The sequence below is a fragment of the Aquila chrysaetos genome, chromosome 4, assembly GCF_900496995.4.
Source record: "Aquila chrysaetos chrysaetos chromosome 4, bAquChr1.4, whole genome shotgun sequence".
In the NCBI taxonomy this organism is placed as follows: domain Eukaryota; kingdom Metazoa; phylum Chordata; class Aves; order Accipitriformes; family Accipitridae; genus Aquila; species Aquila chrysaetos.
The window spans coordinates 8,910,134-8,934,852 of record NC_044007.1 but is presented as its reverse complement, the minus strand read 5'-3'; the positions used below and the strand labels follow the sequence as shown (position 1 = coordinate 8,934,852).

The 24,719-nt window shown below is 41.8% G+C and overlaps 1 protein-coding gene across 1 annotated transcript in view; it reads left to right on the top strand.

Annotated features, from left to right (window-relative positions):
- TG (thyroglobulin) overlaps window positions 1-24,719 on the top strand; it is a 158,465-nt gene that overhangs the window by 12,688 nt on the left and 121,058 nt on the right. Inside the window, exons 9-20 of the mRNA XM_030012173.2 lie at window positions 2,158-3,222; window positions 4,868-5,455; window positions 6,674-6,916; window positions 7,258-7,395; window positions 7,967-8,044; window positions 8,501-8,613; window positions 9,187-9,298; window positions 10,575-10,775; window positions 14,796-15,005; window positions 17,256-17,410; window positions 17,904-18,060; window positions 22,981-23,205. Coding sequence (XP_029868033.1) covers window positions 2,158-3,222; window positions 4,868-5,455; window positions 6,674-6,916; window positions 7,258-7,395; window positions 7,967-8,044; window positions 8,501-8,613; window positions 9,187-9,298; window positions 10,575-10,775; window positions 14,796-15,005; window positions 17,256-17,410; window positions 17,904-18,060; window positions 22,981-23,205 — 3,285 coding nt within the window. The remainder of the gene's footprint in view (window positions 1-2,157; window positions 3,223-4,867; window positions 5,456-6,673; window positions 6,917-7,257; window positions 7,396-7,966; window positions 8,045-8,500; window positions 8,614-9,186; window positions 9,299-10,574; window positions 10,776-14,795; window positions 15,006-17,255; window positions 17,411-17,903; window positions 18,061-22,980; window positions 23,206-24,719) is intronic.

Genomic DNA, 24,719 nt, shown 5'->3' with positions numbered 1-24,719 from the left:
ATTTCTTGAGGATATAGCTGCAGTCTGTGTTCAGACAGCTACATACCATGTGCGTGTCTTCGGTTCTGCTCTGTTTTATTTCTCTTTAATATCTTTGACTCTCACACTCAGCAGCATGAACGCTGGAGGAGGCAGAGGCGTAGGTGTGGGTAGCACGTTGGGTACTCACGTGACCTGGGGCACGAGGCAGTCCTGATAGGGACCTGCTTCTTTTCAGACCTTTTACAGTAAATTCAACCCAGCAGTGCTTTTCTCTTTATTCCTTCTCACTCTGCTTTGATTTGATTCAACAGCGGGTAGGAGGGGAGAGCGTTTAAAGACCATGATCCTACATTTGTTTCATATCAGCATACTTGAGGGATTGTGGCTTACACTAACTTATTGGTCCCCAGAGGAATGTTCTTCAACCCTCTTACCAAGAGCCAACACTGAAAACAGAAGGGGCCCATCCTACAGAAAATGCCTTTACAAAGGAACCATTCTGAGGGACCCTGAGCCCCTGCCAGGAACCGCAGAGCAGGACAAGGGTGCGAAAGGAGGAGTGAGAAAGATGCTGATCACAGAGCCTCAGATTACTTGCTAATCTATTTCAGCAGCTTTTAAGACTTCCAGCTTTTATCTTTACTGTTAACAGGATTTATGACTGCTTTATCATATTGCCTGAACATGGAATAAATAGGGATGGGGTGGGGAGCCCAAGGGAGGCCATGCTGGAGCAGACCAAAGCAGTTTATCCACCATCCTGTCCCCTACAGGCACAGCAGTGGTGCTTAGGGAGAAAGTATGAGAAACATGGGAAATACATTTAGCTTCCATATATCCTGCTGCAGGCGTGAGAGGCCCCAAACTGGAGGATGAACCCAGATCATTGTGTTCAGCACTCCCTTATGGAGTCATCTTCCAGGGATATGCCTAATTGCATTTTAACCTTTTATGCTTCCTAGCATCCTCTGGCAATAAATTTCATTATCATAATTACGTGCTCTACTTCTGGACCATTCTAATTCCTGTACTGCGAGAAATATTGAATAATAATTGTCTATTGTGAGTCTTGTGGAAAATCCTGGTTTTTAAAAACCTTTATCATATTTTTTTTTTTGTCCAAGCTGAGTAGTCTTTCCTACTGGAAAAGCTGTTCTGTCCTCAAAATATTTTTGCATCCCTTCTCTATAACTCTGCTACTTTTCAAGGAGAGGTAACCATGTGGCAGATGATTCAAGCTGCTGTGTGTGTTCCAGAGGTCCAATCAGTGCCATAACCATCCTGTCTGTTTGGTTCTCAGTGTATTTATATCTACCAAGTCTTTCCTTTTTTGATGTCTTTTGAGCCTTAAGCTGACATTTTCAGAGGTCCTTCTTCAGTGATATGTTGCATCCTAACTTGGAGCCATTGCTGTCTGTGTATGAACGTACGGATGGGACTGGATGCAGATACACCTGTGACATAGCTTGGCCCAGGATTTGGGTGGCCAGGGCCACTGCTGGTACCCTTAGTACCCTGACATTTGACTATTTTTGTTGAAACTTTGTATTTTTTTTCCTTCGGAGCTCATTTGTGAGTGCCATCTGGTCCTTAGCACTCTATTACTGCAAATTTTAACAATTTGTTTTCAAACCTTTTGTAATGAACACTTCACTATGAAACTGAAGATCTAGGTAGGAAGCCTCCATAAATTCCTCATTAGTGGGCACTGGTTAAAATAACTTTCTGTTCTTCTGCAGTCTATTTCTCTTTCTTAGATTCACTTACTGCACCTGGATCATCGGCGCTTTTCATTAGAAGCAGGCATCCTACCAGGGAATTAAAGTATTTAGAAAAGACTTTATTTGTTCTTTCAGCCATAGGAACAGGAATGAGGATTTACATTGGGAAACAACAGAACCAGAAGAAGACCACAGAGCAGACAACTCAGATGTGGTGAAGGAATGTTTTCTTTCACTTTGTGTCTTGACTGGAGAATTTTATTTATAGACTGTATTCAGCAACAGTTCAAATTTCCTTATCAATATGCGTGATGCATAGCCTAGGAACTAGAGGCAGGTTAAACTACACATTTATGTGGTTTCTGCCTAGATTGCTTGAAAGATAGTTATAGAGATACAGCTTTTGGAGGTTCCAAAATTTGCCTTTTTTTTTTTTTTTTAAATCTTTGTCTAGGTGAAGAGCAAGCGTGCATCTCAGAGAGGCGACGGGCCTTGTCGAGGATCTTTTATGGCCCTGCTGGGTACTTCAGCCAGACCAATTTGTTTTCCACTCCAGATACGCAGTCGGAAAAACCAGCTGGCTTCTCAAGACCCTGCCCTCCCTCCTTCAAGGAGCTGTTTCTGGACTCTGGATTGTTGTCCCCAGTTGCACAAAGCCCATATGTCAGCCAGATTCCTGGGCTAGAAACCACCCTTAGGGAAGCCATCACGGGGATGTTCCCATCAAGGGAACTGGCTCAGGTGGCACTGCAATTTACTGCCAATCCAAAACGTTTCCAAGAAAACCTCTTTGGAGGAAGGTTCTTGAAGAATTTGATCCAGTTTAACTTCACAGGGGCACTTGGCACTAGTGGGAAGTACAGCATTGCCCAGTTTTTCCCACAGGAGGATGTGGCAGAAAGGGATAACGAGCAAAGCCTTCTGGAATCAGCTGAGGCATTTTCATTGGACGTATCAAAGGGAAGCTCCATTTTGAGTAAACCTCTTGTAGGCAGCTTTGGCCGCACGGTAACCCTACAGGACAATCAGAATATGATGAAATTCCTTTCCTCTGTTCTGGAACTACCAGAGTTCTTTACTTTTCTTGAGCAAGTGATTTCTGTCCCCAAAAGCATTGCTGAAGATTTAGGTGAAGTGTTGAAACTAGCATTGGGATCAGAAAACTGTGGTGAAGAGCCAAGAGACCTGTTCGTTCCAACATGCACCAAGGAGGGGAGGTATGAGGAAGTTCAGTGCTATGCAGGAGAGTGCTGGTGTTTGGACACTTCAGGTAAGGAAATTCCAGGCTCAAGAGTTCAAGGCGAACGTCCAAGGTGTCCCACTGATTGTGAGAAACAAAGGAGAAACCTGCAAAACTTGAAGCAAAGCCTGCCTGCTGGATCAGATCTTTTTATTCCCTCTTGTACCAAAGATGGAGACTTTCTGCCACTCCAGTGTTACGGGACAAATTGCTTCTGTGTTGATTTGAATGGCAAGACTATTCCAGGAATAAGGGGAAAAGCTGGAAAGCCAATGCAATGTAAGTCCTAGGGACTGGAAATTTAAAAATGCTTCCTTATTGTGTTGGAATTTCATGATTCTTTCTTCATATCTGATTATATCTGGACATGTATGAATGGTGTATACAAACAATATTGTCCCCTGACAGGAAAGCAAGTCAGCCCTACAGTTGCAGGGGAACAGTGGGAAACAGTGTATGTAAACCTTGATATCCTAAGTCTTAAAAATGGTCCCTTCTTCTTTCAGTGCATAGGGTAGGCACACTCAAAACAGAGGAGCCTGAGGTCTTGCCTTGTTAATGAGCATGTCATTGGCATATGTCCCTACTAAGTGCGTAGCTAGTGTGTATAACATCTGTGATGCCCGTGAGACCTGGAGCATCTGTGTAACTGAATGTGACCCATGCCAAGTGAAAAAGCCCTTTTACTTTCAGGACCAAGTCACCTGGGCATGGTCACTGGCTCATCCTTGTCCTGAGAACTGAAGAGCTTCAGTGCCTTAAACCATGAACCTCTTTTAGTCTTTTAGCTCAGGAATATATCCTCAACTTGGTAGAATGGCACAGGAGTCCAAACATAGGAGAGGGAGTCAAAGGCTAATAGGTTTCTCATAAAGGTCACACAGTCAGGCCAGAAAAGTGAGTTGCAAATGACTTGTCAGACATCAATTTGGCATTGCAACTTGCTTATAGATTATGAACTGCCTCTTCTTGCCCTTCTATTAATGTAATACAAAGGAAGAAGGAAGCACATAGGCTGGGGATATTTGTCTGTCAAGTTTCTGTGAACTGAAAATGGCACATCAACAGGGAGAACGGACCAAGAGAAGAGCCCGCTTCTCATTTTAGAAGGGATAGCGGAGTATCCAGCAGGTGACAGTGGTACATATTGAAGGAGCTCCTTTGAATAGCAGTTTGCAGAAGTAGTGGGGAATTTAGCACAATGATCTGAATTGGTAGGGGGTTTAACACATCTGTAGTGCAATCAAAACAAACAGGTTCATAATTCTCTGGTGCTCAAAAGGAGATGAGCTCCTATTTTTTGCTAGGTTTGTAGAGCTGCTTGGTGGCAAAATGAAATTTGGCTCTGGAGATGGCAGAAAAGGCTTCCAAAAAAACTCACTCCAGCATTTTGAGAGATGGTATTTTTATATTCGGCTGCAATATTCTGTAGAGAATAAGAAGAGAGGACAACAGAATCTGAAAATCCTGATTAGGTCCAAGGGGAAATAAAATCAGTATTATCCTACTGTTCAGATGGTTGCTTTTGCAGGGATTGGCTGAATAAGAAGTAACTGCCAGATTATCAAGTGTATCTGAAAATACCTTGTTGATGTGAACAGATTCAGGAAGGCATTTAGTGGCATCAAGTACCTATCCTCCCCAGTAAGAACTACAGGCACCCAATGTGTTCAAATATTTTTAAAAATCATATCTATATGCATCTTTTAGAGCTCACATGCCTTTGGAAATCTTACCTTGGTTCAGCATGGGACCTTAATAGCATTAGCCCTCTTAATAACAGGCCAGAAATGTTGTTGTTAGTTAATATTGGGATAAGTGACCAAGTTTTAGTAATGTTGTTTATAGTACTAGGGGGGTCGGGGGTATTGTATATCTTCAGTGCATTCCTAAGATGTGCTATGCATGTTTTTCTTTTCCCCAGGCCCAAGCGCTTGCCAAGTAACAGCTGGTCAGGAGTTTCTGAAGGCTGCGAAACTCCTGTTGTCAGATCCAAGTGCTCTGTCTCAGCTCTCCGGGATTTACGTCCCGCAGTGTGATGCTGGCGGTGCCTGGAGGCAGGTGCAGTGCAGCGGCCCTCCCGAGCAAGCCTTTGAGTGGTACGAGAGGTGGATTGCAGAGAACGGCGAAGGCAAACCCCTGCCAGCTGCTAATCTACTGAACATCACAACCGGATATGAAGAGGCATCTTCCAAAGGCTTTTCAGCTTTTATTAAAGCTTTGTATGAGGCTGGGCACCAGAACGTCTTCCCAGCATTCACCACGTATTCCTCCTTCACTGATCTCCCACCTGAAGTGCTGGAAGGAAACTTGACCTCTGCATCTGAGAACATTTTACTGGATCCATATGTGTTCTGGCAGCTTCTGAATGAGCAGCTGACCTATTACCCAGGACCCTATACTGATTTCAGCGCTCCATTAAGCCACTTTGAACTTCGTGATTGTTGGTGTGTTGATAGCAAAGGAGAAGAGCTGCAAGGAACAAAGGCAGAAGTGAGCCGGGTGCCAGCATGTAAGTAACAGAATTTCTGGCACAGAAGTAGCAGTGTTTCTGGTCTTTGCTTTTATGCCACAAGAGGAAAGTCTTTTCAAGTGCTGTGAAATAGGAGAAAATTACTTGTCAGAAAGATCATCAATACTGCCATTGTCACTGGCCACCAGAGGTTCGGTGACTCATTTTTGGTAAATAATGAGGTCTCTCAGCTTTGGAAATAAGGAGGAATAAAGTTCCATATCAAGTTTGTGTAGATTTTATAATTTGGAATTTGAACATATAATGCTTTTGCAGAAGATACTTAGCCAGACAGCAAAGGACACTTTGAAGATAGAAACAGTACGTGAAGAGTTGTATGGAAAAGTCAGGATTACACTGTGATGTAAATGACTTTCAAGAATGCCTTAAAATGAGGCAAGAGGAGTTTTCTGTACTGTTTCTTACTACACAGTCAAGAGTCACAGATATCCCTTAAAATCACTAGGAAAAGAGTGAGGCCAGCACTGAAGTTTGGTAAGCCCTCTGTCTAGACACCTCCACCAAAGCTGTTGGGTCCTCTTTGGGGTTACTTCAGCAGATGACCTATATTATAAATGTAGTCACTCAAACCATTCTCATCACATCACAGTAATTTTGCAGCTGGGAGGAAGAGACAGGACAATGAATGGCAAACTTCCAAATGGGCAAGGAGTGCCAGAGATGCCAGTTCTGTGGGCAAATGGGGAATAAAGGGGACGAAGAATATTAGCAGAGAGTTATTTTAGCAGAGAAGCTTTCACTGAGCTGGTTTATGTTGAACTGCCATTTATGAGCCAGTAGATGTATGGAGAGGACAGGCGAAGTGTCAGCTGCCACTCTGGACCCAAGGGATAAACCTTCATTTTCCTTTCTCCCTCTCTCTTCTGATTATCCGATTTTTTTATGACAGCAACTGAGGGTCAGTTCTATAGAGACATATTAACTCCGTTTGTAACCAATGAGGAGGAGGTAAGTTAAAATCATCAAGGCTTCGGCCCAAGACTTGGAGAATGGGTGATTCCTGGTACTCTCGGACTCTTGCTGTTATATAGCTAAGCGTAGACAAGTCTCGTTTGTTTGCTTATTTCGTTAAACAAATCAAAACCAAGCAAGTGGAGAAGGAAACAGAAGATGCTAATTAAAAGACCAGCTAGTTTTTACATGCAAATGTTTACTGGATTTAGATGAAGGGCATTAATATACCTGCTGGTTCTACAGGTCCTGGTATATGTGAAGGTGTTAAGCAGGAAGCCGTGAAGTTTATGGAGGAGGCAGAGCAGCTCATCCTAGCATCAAATCGTTCCCACTTCCCTTTTGGAGAGAGCTTCTTGATGGCAAAGGGAATACAGCTCACAGACAACGACCTCCTACGTTCTGCTCGGCCCTACGAGTCGGAGGTGGTGGTCTCTGAAAAGCTGTTATCGGGCAGTGACTATGCTCTCCAGCTGGCTGCATGGTCAGGTAGGTGAAAGATTGATGAGAGCTTAATTAAATGGATTAATGCCCAGAATCTCTGCAGGAGTACGCTATGTCAAATTCAACTTTGCTGAAAAACAGGTGCAACTCAGCAGGTGTAATTAATCAGTATAATTAACCTGCCAACCCAAGAGCTGATTTCAGTTGTCTTATATGTATGACGTGATGCATACATAAGATCTGGACACTTACCAGCATTTATGTACTTGCAGCATTTGTCAATTTGCCTTCTGAAGTACAGGGAACATTCAGGTGCTTGCAAACATGTGCATTTAAAATATCTTGTATTGGACACTAACAGCTTTCTTGTACTTATCTTTTTATAGTTTTGCATTTCTACTGGCGAAGTCACTTTATTTCAAAACGTTTTGCTGGGGAAGCAACGCAGCTGGGATTTCTCCCTTACATCCCACAGTGTGATGGTCTGGGAAACTGGGAGCCAACTCAGTGCTATGAGAGCACAGGTGAGCAATTGCTAACAAGATACTCTGGGCTGTCTGAGCAAAGAAAATCTAAGCAGAATTCTAATAAAAAGATGGAAAACCTCTATTCTTGTAGCCAAACTGGGGACAGGTGAAGTGGCCTACAAAATGGGTAGAGAATTGACTGGAATGAGGGACTCAAGTGGCAGCTCACTGGGGCTCAAAAACCAGTCGATGTTCAGTTGCTCTCTGCTAGTGGTGTTCCTCAGGGGTCGGTTCAGGGGCTGGTATTGCTTAATGCCTTCAGTAATGACCAGGGCGATGAGATGGAGTGCGCTCTCAGCGAGTTTGTGGGTGATACCAAATTGCTGGGAGCAGATGATACACTGCGGGATAGGGCTGCAATGGAAGAGTCTCACCAGATCTGCTACATTTCCATTCTCACCACTGCTCTCAGGTGTGGTCTACTTATCTCTGGATAGCAGACTTAACTGAGACTAAGATTTGATGACCACTTTCTATAGTGCTGCTGAGGATGAAAATCTCCCCAGTACACAACAAAGCATACTGCAGTACAACTTCTAAAATAAAGCTGCTTTTCTTCCCTGGCCAGGTCATTGCTGGTGCGTGGATGAGAGAGGACGTTATGTCATGGATTCTTTGGTCTCACGCTCAGCAGAACTTCCCAAATGTCAGTTGGTTTTTCTTTCTAAATATTTGTCTTTACCTGGTCTTATGAATTTTAATAGTTATTGAAAATTCTAGTATGGTATGCAAGAAGCAATGCTTGTTGCTAACCACTGCAAGAAAAGAAAAAGAGATTTTATGCTTGTTTTGCTAATTCATTTAATTTCACTACGTGTGATTTTGGCTTGCCTGATTTGAGAATGGACCCTCTACTGTTGCTGGCCCTGCTTGAGCCAGGGGTTTGGACCAAACGTCCAACCAGATGTCTCCAGAGGTCCCTTCTAACCTCAACCATCCTGTGATTGTGTGGTTATCAAACACCGATTGGGAATTCCCTGCCTAAGGCTGTAGCAGAGTCTAATGGAGATGTGTGAAGGAGCTGGGGATGTACCCCTTTCTCTAGCGTAGGTTTGAGATCTTGATTTTATTTTAGCATGCATGTATGTTTTCTCTCTTACAGGCCAGACATCATGTCAGCGATCTCGAACCAATGCCTTAATTTCCAGCTGGAGACAGAGCGGTTCAAAGCTGGATGCCTCTTCAGCTGATCTATTCGTCCCCTACTGCCTTGAGGTGATTTAACAGGAATGAGGGAGGAAGAAACAAAACCTCCGTGGTTTTGCTTACACCATGCCAAAGGCCTGTATAGTTTCAGTCTATGCTCTTAAGCATCCCTTGTGCATTCCTATTAACCTGAAAGAAAATGGTAAGACAAAGCTAACAGCGGGCGTTGCCCTGCAAAAGGCAGAATTTAAATAGTTTTGAGAATAGGAAGCCCTGTTGTCCCTGCCTACGCTTCCCTCCTACAGGGTAGCTCTGCCTAGTCGTTTTGCAGGGCTGTGCTTAAAAGGCACAACTTAACTGACTGACATTTGGGGGGCTCTTTCTTCCTGAGCTGTGAGAGAATGTCAGGATGAGAGGGATTTGGATGCAAGTATCCCAAAATAGCGTCTGTGATGCTCTCAAAACATGGCAGTGAGCAGGATAGAGCCCTGAGACAGGCCTTTGTGTTCCTTTTCAACGTATTGTATTAATGGACAAATGTAAATATAATCAAATATTTTAACCAACCTTTGGGGTATGGATTGTGTCATGTCTGTATTGGTATACATTGCTCTGCAATGACATGCAATTAATTCTTTGTAGACAGGAGAATACGCTGTGCTACAGAGATCCGACTCAGATATTTGGTGTGTAGATCCTGTGTCAGGAGAAATACTTCAGCGTGGCAGCAAAGATTTGGATGGCAATCCTGAGTGTGAGTAATGCTTTACCCACGACCTGTGACGCTGGTGGCAATGACTCATGCTTTGCGGCATATGTACTTTCCTTTTCAGAATGATGCCCGTGAAACACGGGAGCCTTACAGTTTAATTCCTCAGTGATGTGGTACATACAAGCACATCAACATTGAAAGGGTATCTGAAAATAGTTACCCTTTTACTTTCATAACACCAGGAATAAACTGGTCTAGACAAACTGATGAACAGGCTTCTATGCATTTTTTTACCTTCCGTTTCTTACCACCGTAGAAAATTTTTGGGGGTCATGGATGAGTTTTCTAAGGCAGTCAGTCAGGAACTGAGCCGTGTGCGGTCAGTGAGTCCATTTTACATGGTCCACAACTGCTCCATGGAATGGAATTAGATCTATAATACCTTTTTATTGTCTTCAAATAAAGACAGAGAACTGTTGAAGTCTCATAGGAGATGGTTGATCCAAAAAGTTGAAGAATCTTTGCTTGTAGGAATTGAAATGCCCTATTGGAGCCCGTGCACTGGCTCTGCTCTTCTGAGCAGTACAGGCAGCCCAAGAGCCTGCAGTTCTGCTGTGCTTGTTTCTTCAGTTCTTTAGCTGGTGATTTTCTGCTTGCCATCTCCCATGGAAAATTTGGGAGAATAATCTGCTGGCTTCAGGCAAACCTTCTCGTGGAACATCTGTAACAGAGTAGATAATTAGGAGAGGATAGTGAGTTAGATAGTACTTTCATGTGACCCAGCAAGACTGCTTGCTTTTTCTTACATATGTGCTAATGATAGAAATCCATGAAGACGTGCAAGAGAACTGATGAGGGATAAGTAACTGCATGTTCACTGAAGAATTGTATAAAACTGGGACATTTTGACTATTTTAAAATGTAAATGATCATATTATTACATTTTAAAATGATCTTGATCAAAAATTCTTACAGAAAAGATTAATTTGATTAAAAAAATTAAATATCAGCATCTAAATGATACATTATCGAAATTATGGTAAAAAAAAAGATGTAAGTGCAAAATAAATATCAATATTATTTTCAATTATTTTATTGATGCAAGACCATATAACTTGCACTTAAATCTTTAGAAAAAATGTGGTTTTTCTAGTGGAAGTAAAATTCCCTGTTTCAATAATGATTCAAATTATTTATGGTTTCATGATCCCTCATCTTTCTTCCTTCTACTAAAACAGGCTGAAAACACTGCTGTTAAAGTCTTTAGGACAGTTTGTTGTCTTCTGTTCTGTATCTTGCAATGAATTTCTCTTTAAAGGTCCTAGCTTCTGCAATATGCTGAAGTCTAAAACTGGTTTACTAGAAGCTGGGAAAGGCTACATCCCACAATGTGAAGGGGACAACGGGACTTTCTCACCCGTGCAGTGCAGCCAGGATCAAGAGAGCTGCTGGTGTGTCTTTGACAGTGGAGAAGAGGTGCCAGGGACACGAGTAAGCAGAGGAAGACCTGCATGTGCAAGTGAGTTCCTCCTTGAGGCGTATTGCTTCTGAGCAAATCCAGGTCTTGAACTTGACCCCGATCCTGACTTTTTCCAGTATTTAGTTGTATTTAATCTTCTTTATTCAGACCTTTATAGAGACTTTTGCTCAAGCAGTATGCTTATCTTTGTGTTATAGCTGATTTCAGACCTACCTGGGCATGATGTCCAGTTTTCTTCAAGTGCTTTGTCAGAGAGAAAGGAGAAGGGAATGGATCTTTGACTTCCTTATTCATAAAATTGATTCAATCAGAGCAGTTGAGCTATAAAACTTAGCTAAAAAGTCAATCTGAACAGCTTGGTGCAAACTTGAACCTGTTCTAGTCTGAGCTGGCTTTGCGATTAAAAGCCATTCAACCGACTAAAACAAAATTTGAAAAATGTATGCTTCTGCCATTCCTACTCTTGGCTTGTGACAAGAGTTGTGAAAAGGATGTGCCAAAACACTACATATTCACAGAGTATTTCCTGCATGACCAGACCTGCAAAGCACTGGAGTTCACTCATGGTTTCCAGTGAGATGTCCAAATGGGAGACATTTCGCTAAATTTGATTTGCAATGGCCTTTCTACATGTTCCCATCACTGAAGCAAAACAAATTAAACTTTCTACAAGGCTGTGCTCCGAAGTGTAATGATTAGTGGAAACTAGAGATGTAAAAAGAAAACCTTCAACTAGTTCCTGCAGGACACTACTGTTTCCATAGTTCTTTTGTTGTTTTTTTTTTTTTGTTAAATGACAGCTGTTGGTAGATTTAGGAAAATGAGACCATATGATAAGAAATTGCTTCAGTTTCCTTCTGTGATTCTGGTGTATAAAGAGCAACACATGCTCACCAACCAAATACCTGACTGGGTCAGCCCAACTGGCTGTAAGGCATTTTAATCAATTAGATAGCTCCTCAGCCAACTTGGAAACCACCGCCAACATAATTTTCTTCAAACTCTCTTGTACCATTAGAGAGCTATGCGGACGGGATTTTACGAGAAGCCACAAGGAGACCCCAGGGTTGTGTCTGCCTCGTGCATTGTGGTGGTGTGTGGAGATGCCCAACCGAGCTCTGAAGAGACGAGCTCCAGAGCTCGGGTGGCATGGCCACGTAAGCGTAGCAGTCCAATACAGGTTTCTAGCTCTTCAGAGAAGCAGAGCTGATCAGTCTAACGAGTACAGTGCTGCTGCTGTCCTGCTTTCAGGTTATGGGCTAGTATCTCTGTGGGACACGGGACTGTGTGATATTTATTTTGTTTAGACCAGCTGGAGGAACTCAGCGCGACACCTGGCACTCAGCAGTTGGGATTGACGTTCCCATAGACTCTGAAGGTGAACAGAAAGAAGTGGAAGCATTTCTAGCAGGCCAGAGAAAAGTCAGAACTAGTTGTAAACGTTAAGTCCTTGATACCTCCTCTTCATGAAAGCTCATTTTCTAGATTTCCCCCTAAATTCCAAGGGAATTTAGGAATATGTTCTAAGGAGGGTGTAGGTGTACCCTGAAATATGCCTTTAAGGTGATTTTACATTTTGCTTGCACTTTTGATGTTTCTTTTCTGATGCTGTACTTTTCCTAGCGGAAATAGTGACTGAATGATTAATGACCTTTCTTTTTTAAAAGACTGAGCTGAGAGAGAGAACTGCTTTGAAAATATAGTGGAAACCTGGCTTTACTGAAAGCTATTTGTTATTTTCTGCATAGAAATACCATTGAAATAATCTTTAATGATTTTCCTGGATTTTGAAATAGCAGTGGAACTTTTTCATGCTAAATGACTTAGTTATTGTGTAAGAATAAAGAAGCAAAAGAGATTTTTTTTTTTTCCCCTCAGTCTATCAGCCTTATACCTCTAGTCCTGGGAAGTACTGATAATTATTCAGGAAAAAGGGAAAGGAGTGCTATCTCACTGTCTTGGAGATCTTGTCTATCAGCAAAAGAAGCTGTTGTGGTGGGAAAATATGATAAACTTCTCCTCCAACGTCAGAACAGACAGCTGTAAACAGCAAGTAATAACTTCACAGTGCCCAGTGCATGCAATGAGTTTTTCATTAGCTTAATCATTTCCATCAGAGGTAGAATCCAACTTTTTCTAGTTGACATGCACCGGAGAGATGATGCCAAGTATCCTAGCAGTCCTCACATGCCTCTCCCATCCTCATGCCCCCTTTCCACAGCTCTGAGTAGAGATAGAGAAGAGAAAGCCTTCCAGAGAAGGTCCTGGAGACAGTAATTTCCTTATGGAAACGTTTAGAAACACTTATGAAAGAAGTGTCAATATTCAGCTGGATTCTGATTCACTCCTACAGGACCAAGAAATTGGGGCAGAAATATAAGAATGACAAAATGGTGCAGGCCTGATAACGATAGTAAATGGGATGACATCTGTAGAGGGATAAATGAGCAAATTACTGATTGTGAACTGAAGCCTGTGAACCGCACCAGGAAACCATCCATCACTTGTGTTTTGGGGGCTGGTTATCTCCCTAGTTCACACACCAACTCTCACTGGAACAGACAGTAAAAGAGTGTAGCAGCATACAGCTGAGACTGGATTTGACTTGCTGGATATAGAATTGTGTCAGAGCGATAAAGAGACCACAGGCTGATTTTTATGTACTTTGTATAAAGAGATATTAATGTAATTTACACACAATGGTGGATGCAGTTTACATTGGTCAGGATAAGTATTACTATCTCTTCTACAGTGATATCTTTTGGCCTAAAATCTTGGGAGGTTTATTAACAGTTAGTTAAGCAAGGATGCCAGGTTTCTACCTTTACTGAAAAAAAGACTGGATACAGAGTCAATGAGTGAAGAGAAGGAATGTAGTGGCCCCATTTTACAGAGTTATTGCAGAAAAGATGCTATAAAGGAAACTTGGAAAAAAAATGCATTTGGCACTTCAGAGAGACAGATAGGAAAGCCTTTTATTTTGGCATTGAAATGCTCAGGGTTGGAAAACAAAGATGTACTGTGCACACTGGATCCCAGATTCATCCTGCAATGTTTTAAGCTTTAACTGAAGTGGCTGCTAAGTTAAGGAATTAAACTTCATATCGCTATCAGAAGGGGAGACAGAGGCTGCTCAGACCTGAACCATCAGCAATGTGTGCCTTCCTCCAGTGACTAGGGAGTTTGGGACTGATCTGAGCATTGCTATTTGGAAAATGATCTATCTATCTATCTATATATACACACACACACATACATACACTAAGCAAGTGAACTGTACAATACGAGAACATCTTTTTCTTTATTTCTAATTGAAAAAGTTGTTTTTTCTTCCTATGTTTTGTAGCTCCAGAACTCAGAATTGTTTAATTATTGCTAGATATATTCAGTAATTAGGTTGGATATGGCTAACACTGAGTGAAGCATTTGGTTTGCACTGATTAGTAGAAATTAATTATCATTGTAGTTAGCCTCCTATAACAGTTTGTTACAGTGGGCTAGCAGGGTTGAAATGACTGTGTTGATGCAGTGTGAGTTGATAGGGTAGACTTTGTGCTCCAGCTCCAAAGCTGTGTACTGCTGTTAAGGACCTGCTGGGTCACCAGAAACATCCTGGTGCTGTTGAAGACACCGTAGTCATGAGCTCCTGATCTTAAAGTTTTCAAATTCCACTCTAAAGGGAATGGAGACCTTTTTCTTTGGCTCTGCCTATTTCCACTGGATATCTTTTGTAAAGGTTTGCTCTGCTGATGGTTAGAAACCTCCTTCTCATTTCCTGCTTAAATTTATTCAGGGCTGTTTTAAACTTATCTGTTCTTAGAAACCATGCATGTAACTTTCTGGACCCAATGCATTACCCATCGAAGTCAACATGTGTCTTTTCATCAGCTTTAATAAACTGAACCATGCTGACATCAAACCAGATCCAAGTCGAGATGAGTGGGAAATGCACAGCGTGCTGTCTAGGTTTTCTCTGTCGATGCAAGGGTTTTGCGGACTTTTTACTGGAAGTGCTTCATAGTATGCCACTAATATATCCCCTTTCTCATGTGCCTAAAGGTCCGCAGTGTGCTCTGCCGTTCGGTGCCTCATCTGTTCTCAACGGAGCTGTATTTTGTGAAAACAGTTCTGGGCAAGCTTCAAGCATTCAGCAGTGCTGGCTGGTGTGTCGCCAGGGCTTCCGCAGTGCCTCTTCCAGCACGGCGTTCCAGTGCGACGTGCGACAGCGGCGATGGGTCTCGGCTGTCCCACTCCACCGGGCCTGCCAGAGTATGTCTGAACTGCTGCGGGTTGGGAAGGGTGCGGAGTAGTGTAAATAGATGTACAAAAACCTGCTTTCATCATGACGCTACTGTGTGAATGACACTAATAGGACACAACAGTTATATGGGAGCTGCTAAATTAAGGTGCAGTAGATTCGTCCTGTCTTCTGCCATCTTCATCTCTGTCTCTTGGCTGGCTCCTACGCCAGAAACAGTCCCACTTTTCTGTAATGATATAGCTATAAATAGTTATTCAATCTACATGCAGATTTTTCTTTGTTAGTTAAAAGATGCTGGCACCACGAAGTGATTCTGATGGAACCACTTAGTCCTGGAAGAACAGATGAGCACCAGATGTTTGAATTTGGCAGAACTTGACTGTTTATTTGCATAATCAAGTCACTGTTACTTCTGCATCTTTTTGCAGCAGTCTGTTCTTTAGGATTATTGTTGTCTTTGTTGGCTGATTTGTGGTGTTTTTCAAACCATTTTTCTTTCAAGAAAAAAAATGGCACTTTAACTCTTGGAAGAATCGGTTGTCTATTCAGAGCTCATGTAATTGGATATTAATGTTGGACTTTTCAATTATTTCAAGTAGAGATACACTCTGATCAAAATGGCAATTTGCAGCAGTGCTGAACTTTGAGAAATGCAGATCTTGATGCCAAGTTTGCAGCTACTCTTCATCTCCAGAATGGGTTAAGCCCATTCTGGAAACCCCTGTATTGACACGTTTCCAGTTGTAACCCAGGTCTTCTATTCCAAATGTAAATGTTTTTAAACTTTAAATTTCAGACTGAGGCTTTTGTCTGTCTGTAATCATGTTTGCTAGGTTATTGTAGCATGTTATCAAGTAACTTTCATGTTTGCCTCATGGCAGTTGAATAACTGTAAGGACGGGGGGGGGCGGTGTGTGGCAATCTGATACAAGCTGCTGTTTAATGCAAGCTAAGGACCTCCCCCAGTAATTTGTGTTTGAAGTAGAGCATGGTTTAAGGAGCAAGAAAAAATTCCCAACACATCAGAAGGTGATTGAATAAACTTCACAATAGTGGAGAATTCACCACAACACTTAGTAATTTGTTCCAATGGATAATTACCCACACTCTTCAAAATCTTATTGCCTGTTTTTTATGTGTACACTTAGAGGTTGTGGTAAAGGCAGCTCTTAAGTACTCTCTGATAAACTAAACAGAGAGATGTCTTTGTGCCTTGCAGGAAGAAACAGGCTTTTGTGTCCTCTGCTCCCTCCCACCATTTTCCTTGGAAGCTCTCCAGGCTTTCCCATGCTCGTTTTGGGGCGAGGGACAGGGAATCCAGCAGTGACGCTTGTATGTGTTGCAGCGAGGGTCTGTAGAGGAGGTGAATGAGGGAGAGGAAAGAGGGAGCGCTTGGCCAGGCTGGTGGGATAAGAGCCGGCTCCATTTGGAGGTGGCATGACAGCATGACCGCTGTGCTGATTCTGAGACAACAAACCCTCCGTGAAGCCTGGGATCAGCATAACTCCAGTGGAGACAAGAAATTTGCACCTTTTTTTTTCTGGCTAAAAACTGGCTAAATAGATTTTCATTTTGTGACTGATGAGCTCACTGATTTCTCATCGATTTGTGTGATTTGTGTCACTTTGGTTTGCTATCAAAAAATCGAAAGGCCCTTGTAGGTGTCCATATCAACGCCATTATTATGCAATCCAATTTATTCTCTCCTAAAATTTGATTCCCAGTTAATTTGACAAGCTAGGTTTCTGAAATCCCATTTGAATTAGTATTAATTGCTTTAACCATTTAATTCCTTTTTTAATAGAAGTATTTTCATGATTGTGTCTAAGAGAAATGGAGGTTGACAGGTCAATAATTCTTGTCTTCCTGTTTATTTTCTAAGTATTGGCATAACATCAGCTTTCATCTACTTCTCTGGAAATTCCTATCTGCTAAGGCTTATAAAAAGTCATCATTAATGATCCAGATTGTTCCTTATCCTTCTGTGAGTTAATGCTTCAGTGTAAAATATCTCTTTGTTATTATATAACTATATCACCTGGCTTTTTCCCTAATGCACAACATATATATTTATCAAGCGTGTCTCTTGCTGCTTATTATTTACTACCAACAACTCTATTGCTTTCAGCTAGAAATGGGGAGATGCTATTGATGCAAGATCAAAATGCCAAATCAATGTTGCCTTTTCTCAAAGTAACTTTGAAAGTCAGTTTCTACATTAGCAAGGCTACTAAATGCCCTTTCTTCTTAATTTTTAGAGCTTCAATTATTTCAGACAGTCCAAGCTCAAACGCACTTTCAACTACTACTGCCTCCTGAGAAGACTTGTAGTTCTGACTACTCTGGATTACTCCAGGCATTCCAGATATTTATTTTAGATGAGTTGAAGGCTCGTGGTTTATGTCACCTCCAGGTAATTTCAATTCCTTATTCTCTGTTGTTGGTGGTTTTTTTTTGTTTGTTTGTTGGTTGTGTTTTTCTATATTTAAAAAAAAAAAAAAAAAAAAAAAAAGGTAAGACACAAAGTAGGACTTTGCCTGTTTGAGAGAGGTGGAAGAGCAGAACATGCCATGAAATCTGTCAGGACTGGCAGCACTCTTATATGGATGACTGGGAAAATCGGATGTTTAGTCTCACTCAACCCACATCAGCTTAATTGTAGCCATAGAAGTTATATCACATCAGTCCAATATTTATTAAAAATATGTTTTTATGGAAGAGAACATATTGACTATTCCTACAGTGAGTAAATGACCCGCTAAAATTACTTTTCCTCCTTCTGTTTTTACAGGCCCTTTTGAAGATGTTGCTTTTTAGCATAGCACAGTGCAAATGCATAGGGAAAGGCAAGAATTGGAAGGTTCTCAGGTTGACTAACTGTGGTTTCATTTAATTTTGAACTCAAGGTAAATGCATTTGGAAGTACTGGCTCCGTTTCTGTCTGTGATGATTCCACTGTCTACGTCGAATGCCTGGGCATGGACCGCCTGGGGGTGAACGTCACGTGGAGAACTCAGCTGGAAAACATCCCGGCAGCTTCTCTCCCTGACTTACATGATATTGGTAAGTTTTTTTTCCTCTGATATTTCTGTGAATTAAACCTCCTTTGCTTTTAATTGTTTTGCTTCCCTGTGTCTGCTCTTAGGAGACACTAACATGGTATTACAAATGCTCACTGAAATTGTCTTTATAACACTGGAGTTGTGTTTTTGAGCTTTATGGTGTTGATGTATTTCTCTTTTCAGGCTGTGACTGCACAGTGGAAAGGAGTTATAATTGAATGTTTCTTTCAGATAGAACTGCCTCTCCCAGCTTCCTTAACTGAGATTGAAAATTACTTTATCGGGCATGAGCTGAACTGTCCCAGATGTTAATTTCCATTGGGTGGGTCCTCAGTGGTGGAAAAGATTGTGTTCCTTTTTGGGTTGGACTCAGAGAAACACAATTCACGCATTGCCAAAAATATAACTCATTTCTTCCAAGTTGTTGTTTGGGGCTTTTTTTTTCCCCCTTTAGAATCACAGAATGTTTTGGGTTGGAAGGGATGTTAAAGATCACCTAGTTCCAACCCCCCTGCCATGGGCAGGGACACCTTCCACTAGACCAGGTTGCTCAAAGCCCCATCCAGCCTGGCCTTGAACACTGCCAGGGATGGGGCATCCACAGCCTCTCTGGGAAACCTGTTCCAGTGTCTCACCACCCTCACAGTGAAGAACTTCTTCCTTACGTCTAGTCTAAATCCACCTTCTTTCAGCTTAAAGCCATTACCCCTTGTCCTATCAGTACATGCCCTTGTAAAAAGTCCCTCTCCAGCTTTCCTGTAGACCCCCTTTAGGTACTGGAAGGCTGCTAGAAGGTCTTCCTGGTGCCTTCTCTTCTGCAGGCTGAACAACCCCAACTCTCTCAGCCTGTCTTCACAGGAGAGGTGCTCCAGCCCTCTGATCATCATGGTGGCCCTCCTCTGGACCCACTCGAGCAGGTCCATGTCCTTCTTACGTTGGGGCCCCCAGAGCTGAACACAGTCCTCCAGGTACTCACGAGAGCAGAGCAGAGGGGGAGAATCACCTCCCTCGACCTGCTGGTCACGCTTCTTTTGATGCAGCCCAGGATACAGCTGGCTTTCTGGGCTGAAAACGCACATTGCTGGGTCATGTTCAGTTTTTCATCCACTAATACCCCCAAGTCCTTCTCTGCAGGGCTGCTCTCAATCCACTCATTTCCCAGCCTGTATTTGTGCATGTGCTTTCTTTCTTTTTCCCCTTTTTCTATTTATTACATTACCTTTGACACTAAAGAATGACCCTTACCTAAGACATCCTAGAGCAATTATGCAGAGACCACTGACTGGCAGATTTTTTCTGTAGTTTCCAAGTGAGGTAGGGGTGGTGTAAGGAATTTCTTTCAAAGCAGTCAGTGTTTCCCTTTAAAATAAAAGAGGTAAAAGACATATCCCAAGTTCAAATGCCCTCTGTGCCACCTTTTCTCCAGTTTCCTTGCTTTGCAGTGGTGTTCCCAGGACTAAACATAAATAACTCTGCCTGCACGTGTCCTTCCCTCTATCTTTGAGACTTGGAGACGTGTGGCCTACAGCAGTTTTTGCCTGATCAGAATCAAATTCAAAAGCCTTCAGAACACAGAGAGTGGCTGCAGTGGTCGTATGGTTCCTGGCTTTACAGTCTGTTTATGTTTACATCCATTCAGTTGCTCGAGATTATAAGGTAAACATGAATATTCAAGCAGTTTTCAGAAGATGGATCAAAGAATAAGTGTGTTTGGTTTTACATTAAACTCTACTTTTAAGAGTGTTCCACTTCAAGGGCATTACATTTTTTATCTTCTCCACATTATAATTTCCCTGTAGTACTAAACTGCTTTTCAGGGAATGACTGTATGGTTTCATAAGAGGCAGAGCAGAACCTGCTCTCTGTATACACTTGGCACCATCAACTTCCATTACCTTCTAAGGCAGCTTTGGGTCTTTCTGTCTGAGGTGTTTTCTGGTGTATTTACATAGGGTGAGCAAATTGGCTCTCTGATTTTCAAATCTACATTACTAAACCAGCTTTGTTCTTTTCCTAGCTTCTTTATGGGTAAATGAGAGGTCTTGCTATTTTTTTTTCTCCTGTGAAGTAGCTGAGAAAAAAATTACTAAACAGAAGCACAGCATGCATATGTTCCCAATGGAGAGTTTCAAATCTAAATCACTTGTGAATGCTTCATTACTTTTTTTCCTTGCAGATTTTTTTCATGTACTAAATTCCAAGGCTGTGCAAATCCCTTCCTGAAGGATCTTATACCATTTGGCTTTGTAGCTTAGACCTCAGCTCTAAAATATTGAGGATCACTTGCAGCAACTTTTCTGTTCAACGGGCAAAAATACTGTGGATTACAAAAATGAGCTTTTGGTGGATGAACATATAGTAAACAGTCCCCATCAGTGAGATTGGAGGAAATCAATCCCTGCCCTACACAATTGATATTTTAAGCTGTGTCTTTGTGCTCTGTATTTTCCTTAAAGAAAATTTTAAAAAAGAACAAATTTACTTTTTTTTCTTTCTCTTTTCTCTCACTTTTTCATTTGACCAATATATACTCTAGGTAACCTTTCCTGTTGAAATTAGTGCTTCATTCAACAGAAGCAAACCTTAAATCAGATTTTTTTCCCACTGCACAACACAAGATGCAACGATTTGCAGGATATTTCTGTATGTGAAAAGATGTATTGTCCCCCGAGAAGTCTAAGTCCCTAAAGGTATACCAGGCCCAGGACAAATGCTTAGTAAGAACTTCCAGTAAATCTAACAACATATGAGACACGTGGTAGCTTGAATTGCCAAAATTGTTCAGCAAAGCAGGAGCAAAACCAGGGAAGCACTGTTTTATCTGCCATGCTTTAGAACATGCTGAAGGTCCCAGAAAGCTCATCTTGGACCAGAAGCTAGGTCTTATGTCCGCAGGGAAGTGTGTTCCCAAGCTGGCCAGCTGTGCTGGAAGGGCTGAACCAAGGCAGCTCGTGGAAGATGTTAGCAGCAAGTCTGTGGCTGGCAGGTCTGTCAATCACTGAATTGTTCTCTATTGAGACATTCCAGGATGTACCTGTCTACTTGCCATGCATGAACATGTATACTACAGTTCAACACTCGTTTATATACTCTGAATGTAAAGGATATTGTATATGCATAGATACATAGTTTGGTCATAGGAGAGTCACAATTAGTGATAGTGTTAAGAACTTTTCAACCCAGGGCAACATTTTAGACTAAAGGACGTTCAGCAGACTTAAGTGGGTTCTTACTGGTTTGATTATTGGCTTCTTTTCTACATGTGAATTCCCTTCGGCTGTCATTTCAAGGTGATTTTTAATTCTGCCTCAGCTAGTCACTAGACAATAAGGAAGGATATTTGTTTGAATAAAAGGCTAATCTGCTTATTCCTGCTTTCAGTTATGAGACAATTTCTGGCAAAACATTTGCAAAGTGTTGTTGGTTATGTGGTGATCTCCGATTACTTCTTCGCGAGCTAAGTATCATTTTGGCCTGGGGTTGAACAAAACCAAGTGCTATTTTGTTGATTATAGTATGTGTCAGTGCAGCAGAAGGATAGGTTGCTCAAAGCTGGAGGAAACAGAGCATTGACAATACAAGGACACACCTGCCAGCTTTAATGAGAGGTCTGTTCGCTTTAGCCCATAAGTGTAAAAACCTCATGTCTCTCTTCTGCAAGGGGGGAAACAACGTCTACATGACAGCAGTTGGCTACGGTCCAACATTCAGGAAGAGAGGACACCTACACCTTCAGTATTAAAGGTCTAGGATGATTTTTCAGAAAAGCATTGTATGTCTGCAGTCCATTCAGCACAGGCAGGAGGGCAGTGCTGTGTCACTGGAGCCTCGTACCAGGCTGTGAAATTCTCTCCTCGCACAACTGAAAAGCCACCCGTGGGCTACAGTGCAAAGTCAGAAAACTCGCCATATGAGAAGGCAGCAATACCCTCAGCTATTTGCCTTGGACACATCAGTCACTAAATAATAATCTTTGTACAGCATGTGAGCTGTAACATTCCTCATGTTCTCTTTATGTATGTATCATCCTCCCTGTGAAAATTCAACATCCAAGGTCATAAGTGTAGTCACAAAACTCAAAGTACATAGGGTGCAGGACTTCCCCATCTGCTGGGTTACTGGGCTGCCCATTACCTGTATCTACAGGAGGCCCTTGTCTTGCAAATTTGGACCAGTAAACCACATCAACATTTCATTCAATGTCATACACCCTGCAGGGACAAACAGAACATGATGGCAAACAAAATCCGCTGGGAACACTGTCCTTGTAGTACTTCTGGTCCAGCCAAACTGGGTAATTTGCTCTTGCTCTAGCGCTGAAAATTGACCTTGCACAAGTCATCAAAAGGGAAGCTGTCTGGGCAACTAAGAATATAGAGAGTAGGAAAGGTACTCACTGTTTTCCAGCTTTAAACAACAGCTTCAGCAAACATGAAGAGCATGCCTGTGACATACGTGGATATGTTGAATATCAGTAGTGTGATGGAAGGTGATTATTATATTGTTACAGATTCTGGCCTTCAAAAACAAACCAACAAAATGCTGAAAAAGCAGCAAATGATACCTATTGAAAAAACCAGGAATAAAATAAATCTGAATGTCAGATAATCCTGGTTTTCATCAGCTGAATTTTTGTAACTCAGAAATCAAATTTTGTTCTCCAATGCTTTAGTTTTTTAATATGCTGGGTTTTGTTGGGTTTTTTTTTGCTGTTTCCTTAGCACCTTCTACATATATTGAGATTAGGCCTTTAATCTGATAGACGCTGTACAGATTAATTCTTGTCTGCTGTTTGCTAACATGCTTGTATTTCTGTATCTGCCTATGTTTTTAACTTAAAGTTCATCAGTTTCTGTGCAGTTATCCATTCCCATATTGGAAATCTCTTTCATGCTATTTTGCTGTATTTTTCCCCCTTTAGAAAATGCAATTGTGGGAGAAAATCTCATTGGAGCATTTATAAGCGAGATTAAAGATGGTGCTTTTCTGCTGCATTTGGACTCCAAGCTATTCCTAGCAGACTCTTTCATTGATTTTCCCCGGGATGAAGAGTTTGATCTGTCTCCAAGTGTGCAACTAGGATGTAGAAGCGGGTTTCGAAGAACTTCATCTTCTGGGAAAGCAGTCCCAAATTCACAAGGATGTGGTATGTCTCAGTTTAGCTTTCCCTTCTTTGATGTTGTTAGGAATCAGTATAAAGCTACAGTTAGAAAATCATCAGTGAACTTGTGTTCATGGTTAATATGTGAAAGGCGTGAAGCACCAACATGAATGATAAATCTGAGGAGAGATGGGAATTAGTGCTTTGCTTACTGTTCAGTCCTTGCATTGAACCAATGATTTAATGATTTGGAAATAGGCATCATGGCACTGACATTGTCTAGAAGGTTTTGCAAACATTTTTGGGGATTTGTTAGATCTGTCTGGTATTAGGTGGTCTTTCTATAATGTACGTGATCATTAATAAGAAGATTTCACAAAGATAATGTAGCCAGTGCTTCAGGTGACAACACATTACCCAGAATAGAAACCTAGATGCAGAAATGGCAAAAATCCTGAGATTGTGATTTCCTGGGCCAAGTCCAGCCAGCTCAGATGGAAGCTTTCTCGGTGTCGGCCAACGCCCAGACCTGATTGCACTTCTGCCCTCTTTTCATCTTCTTTCCTTTCATTTAGTCTGCTTCCCTGGAACAGGCTGCCTTTCTGCCAACGTCCTGCTTAGGGCTGCCAAACCTACCTTTCTGACGCATCCCCGTGGCCGTGCCTAGCAGTCCGGTGTACCAGGTCGTGCTGCCAAAGAGCCTTTGCCTTAACAGCCCCGCTCTTGTTTCTATCAACATCAACCCTCCTACAGTGCAACCCTGATTGTTCTCGTTGGCCCAGTTAGCCTCAGTGAGTCTGTGTGTTACTTAGGTCAGTTTGGGATGTATTCACTATGCCTAGCTTTTTTTTGGGGAAGAGAATGGGAATGTACCACTTCTAGGTATAAGATCAACAATAGCAAGTATTGGGTACCTTTTCCAATATGGGGAATATTTTCAGATGGGAAAACTTCAACACTGTGCAGCTTAAGTTAGAGACCCTAGGAGCAAATCAAAATACATGAACAACTTAGCTCCCTGCTTGGTTGGTATGGTGGTTCTCTTTAAGTTAGGAGAGCTTCCTAATGCCTGGGCAAGGGCTTCAAAGTGATGAATCAGTTCTGAACTGCTGCACTTTCCAGCTTGGACCTTTAAGGGTAAATTGACTGCAGTTACAGTTCATCTCCATAGTCTGAAACACTTCAGATTTTGGTTATTTAAATACACCATGCAGAAAAAAGATTAATTCCTATTGAGAATCCAGAGTCTGTAACAACTTGCAGTTACTTAACAAGATGTACTGTTGTACTGATTAACGGTATCATTATTTATAAAGTAGAGTCCATCACTTAGAGCAGAAGAACTTACAAAGAATTGTATCCTTCTGCCAAATATTTCCTGCCAGGGATAAAGGCCTCTAGGAAGCAGTGAATTAATTTACCTTGTGAGTTAGTTCATACATATTTGAACCAGCTAGCTGTAGAAAAAGTCACTCAGTAAAACAGACTTATCGTAGAGATGTGGAAAGGAGACAGTTTACGCTCCAGCTTTTGGCAGAGATTTCGTATTCTAAGATGTC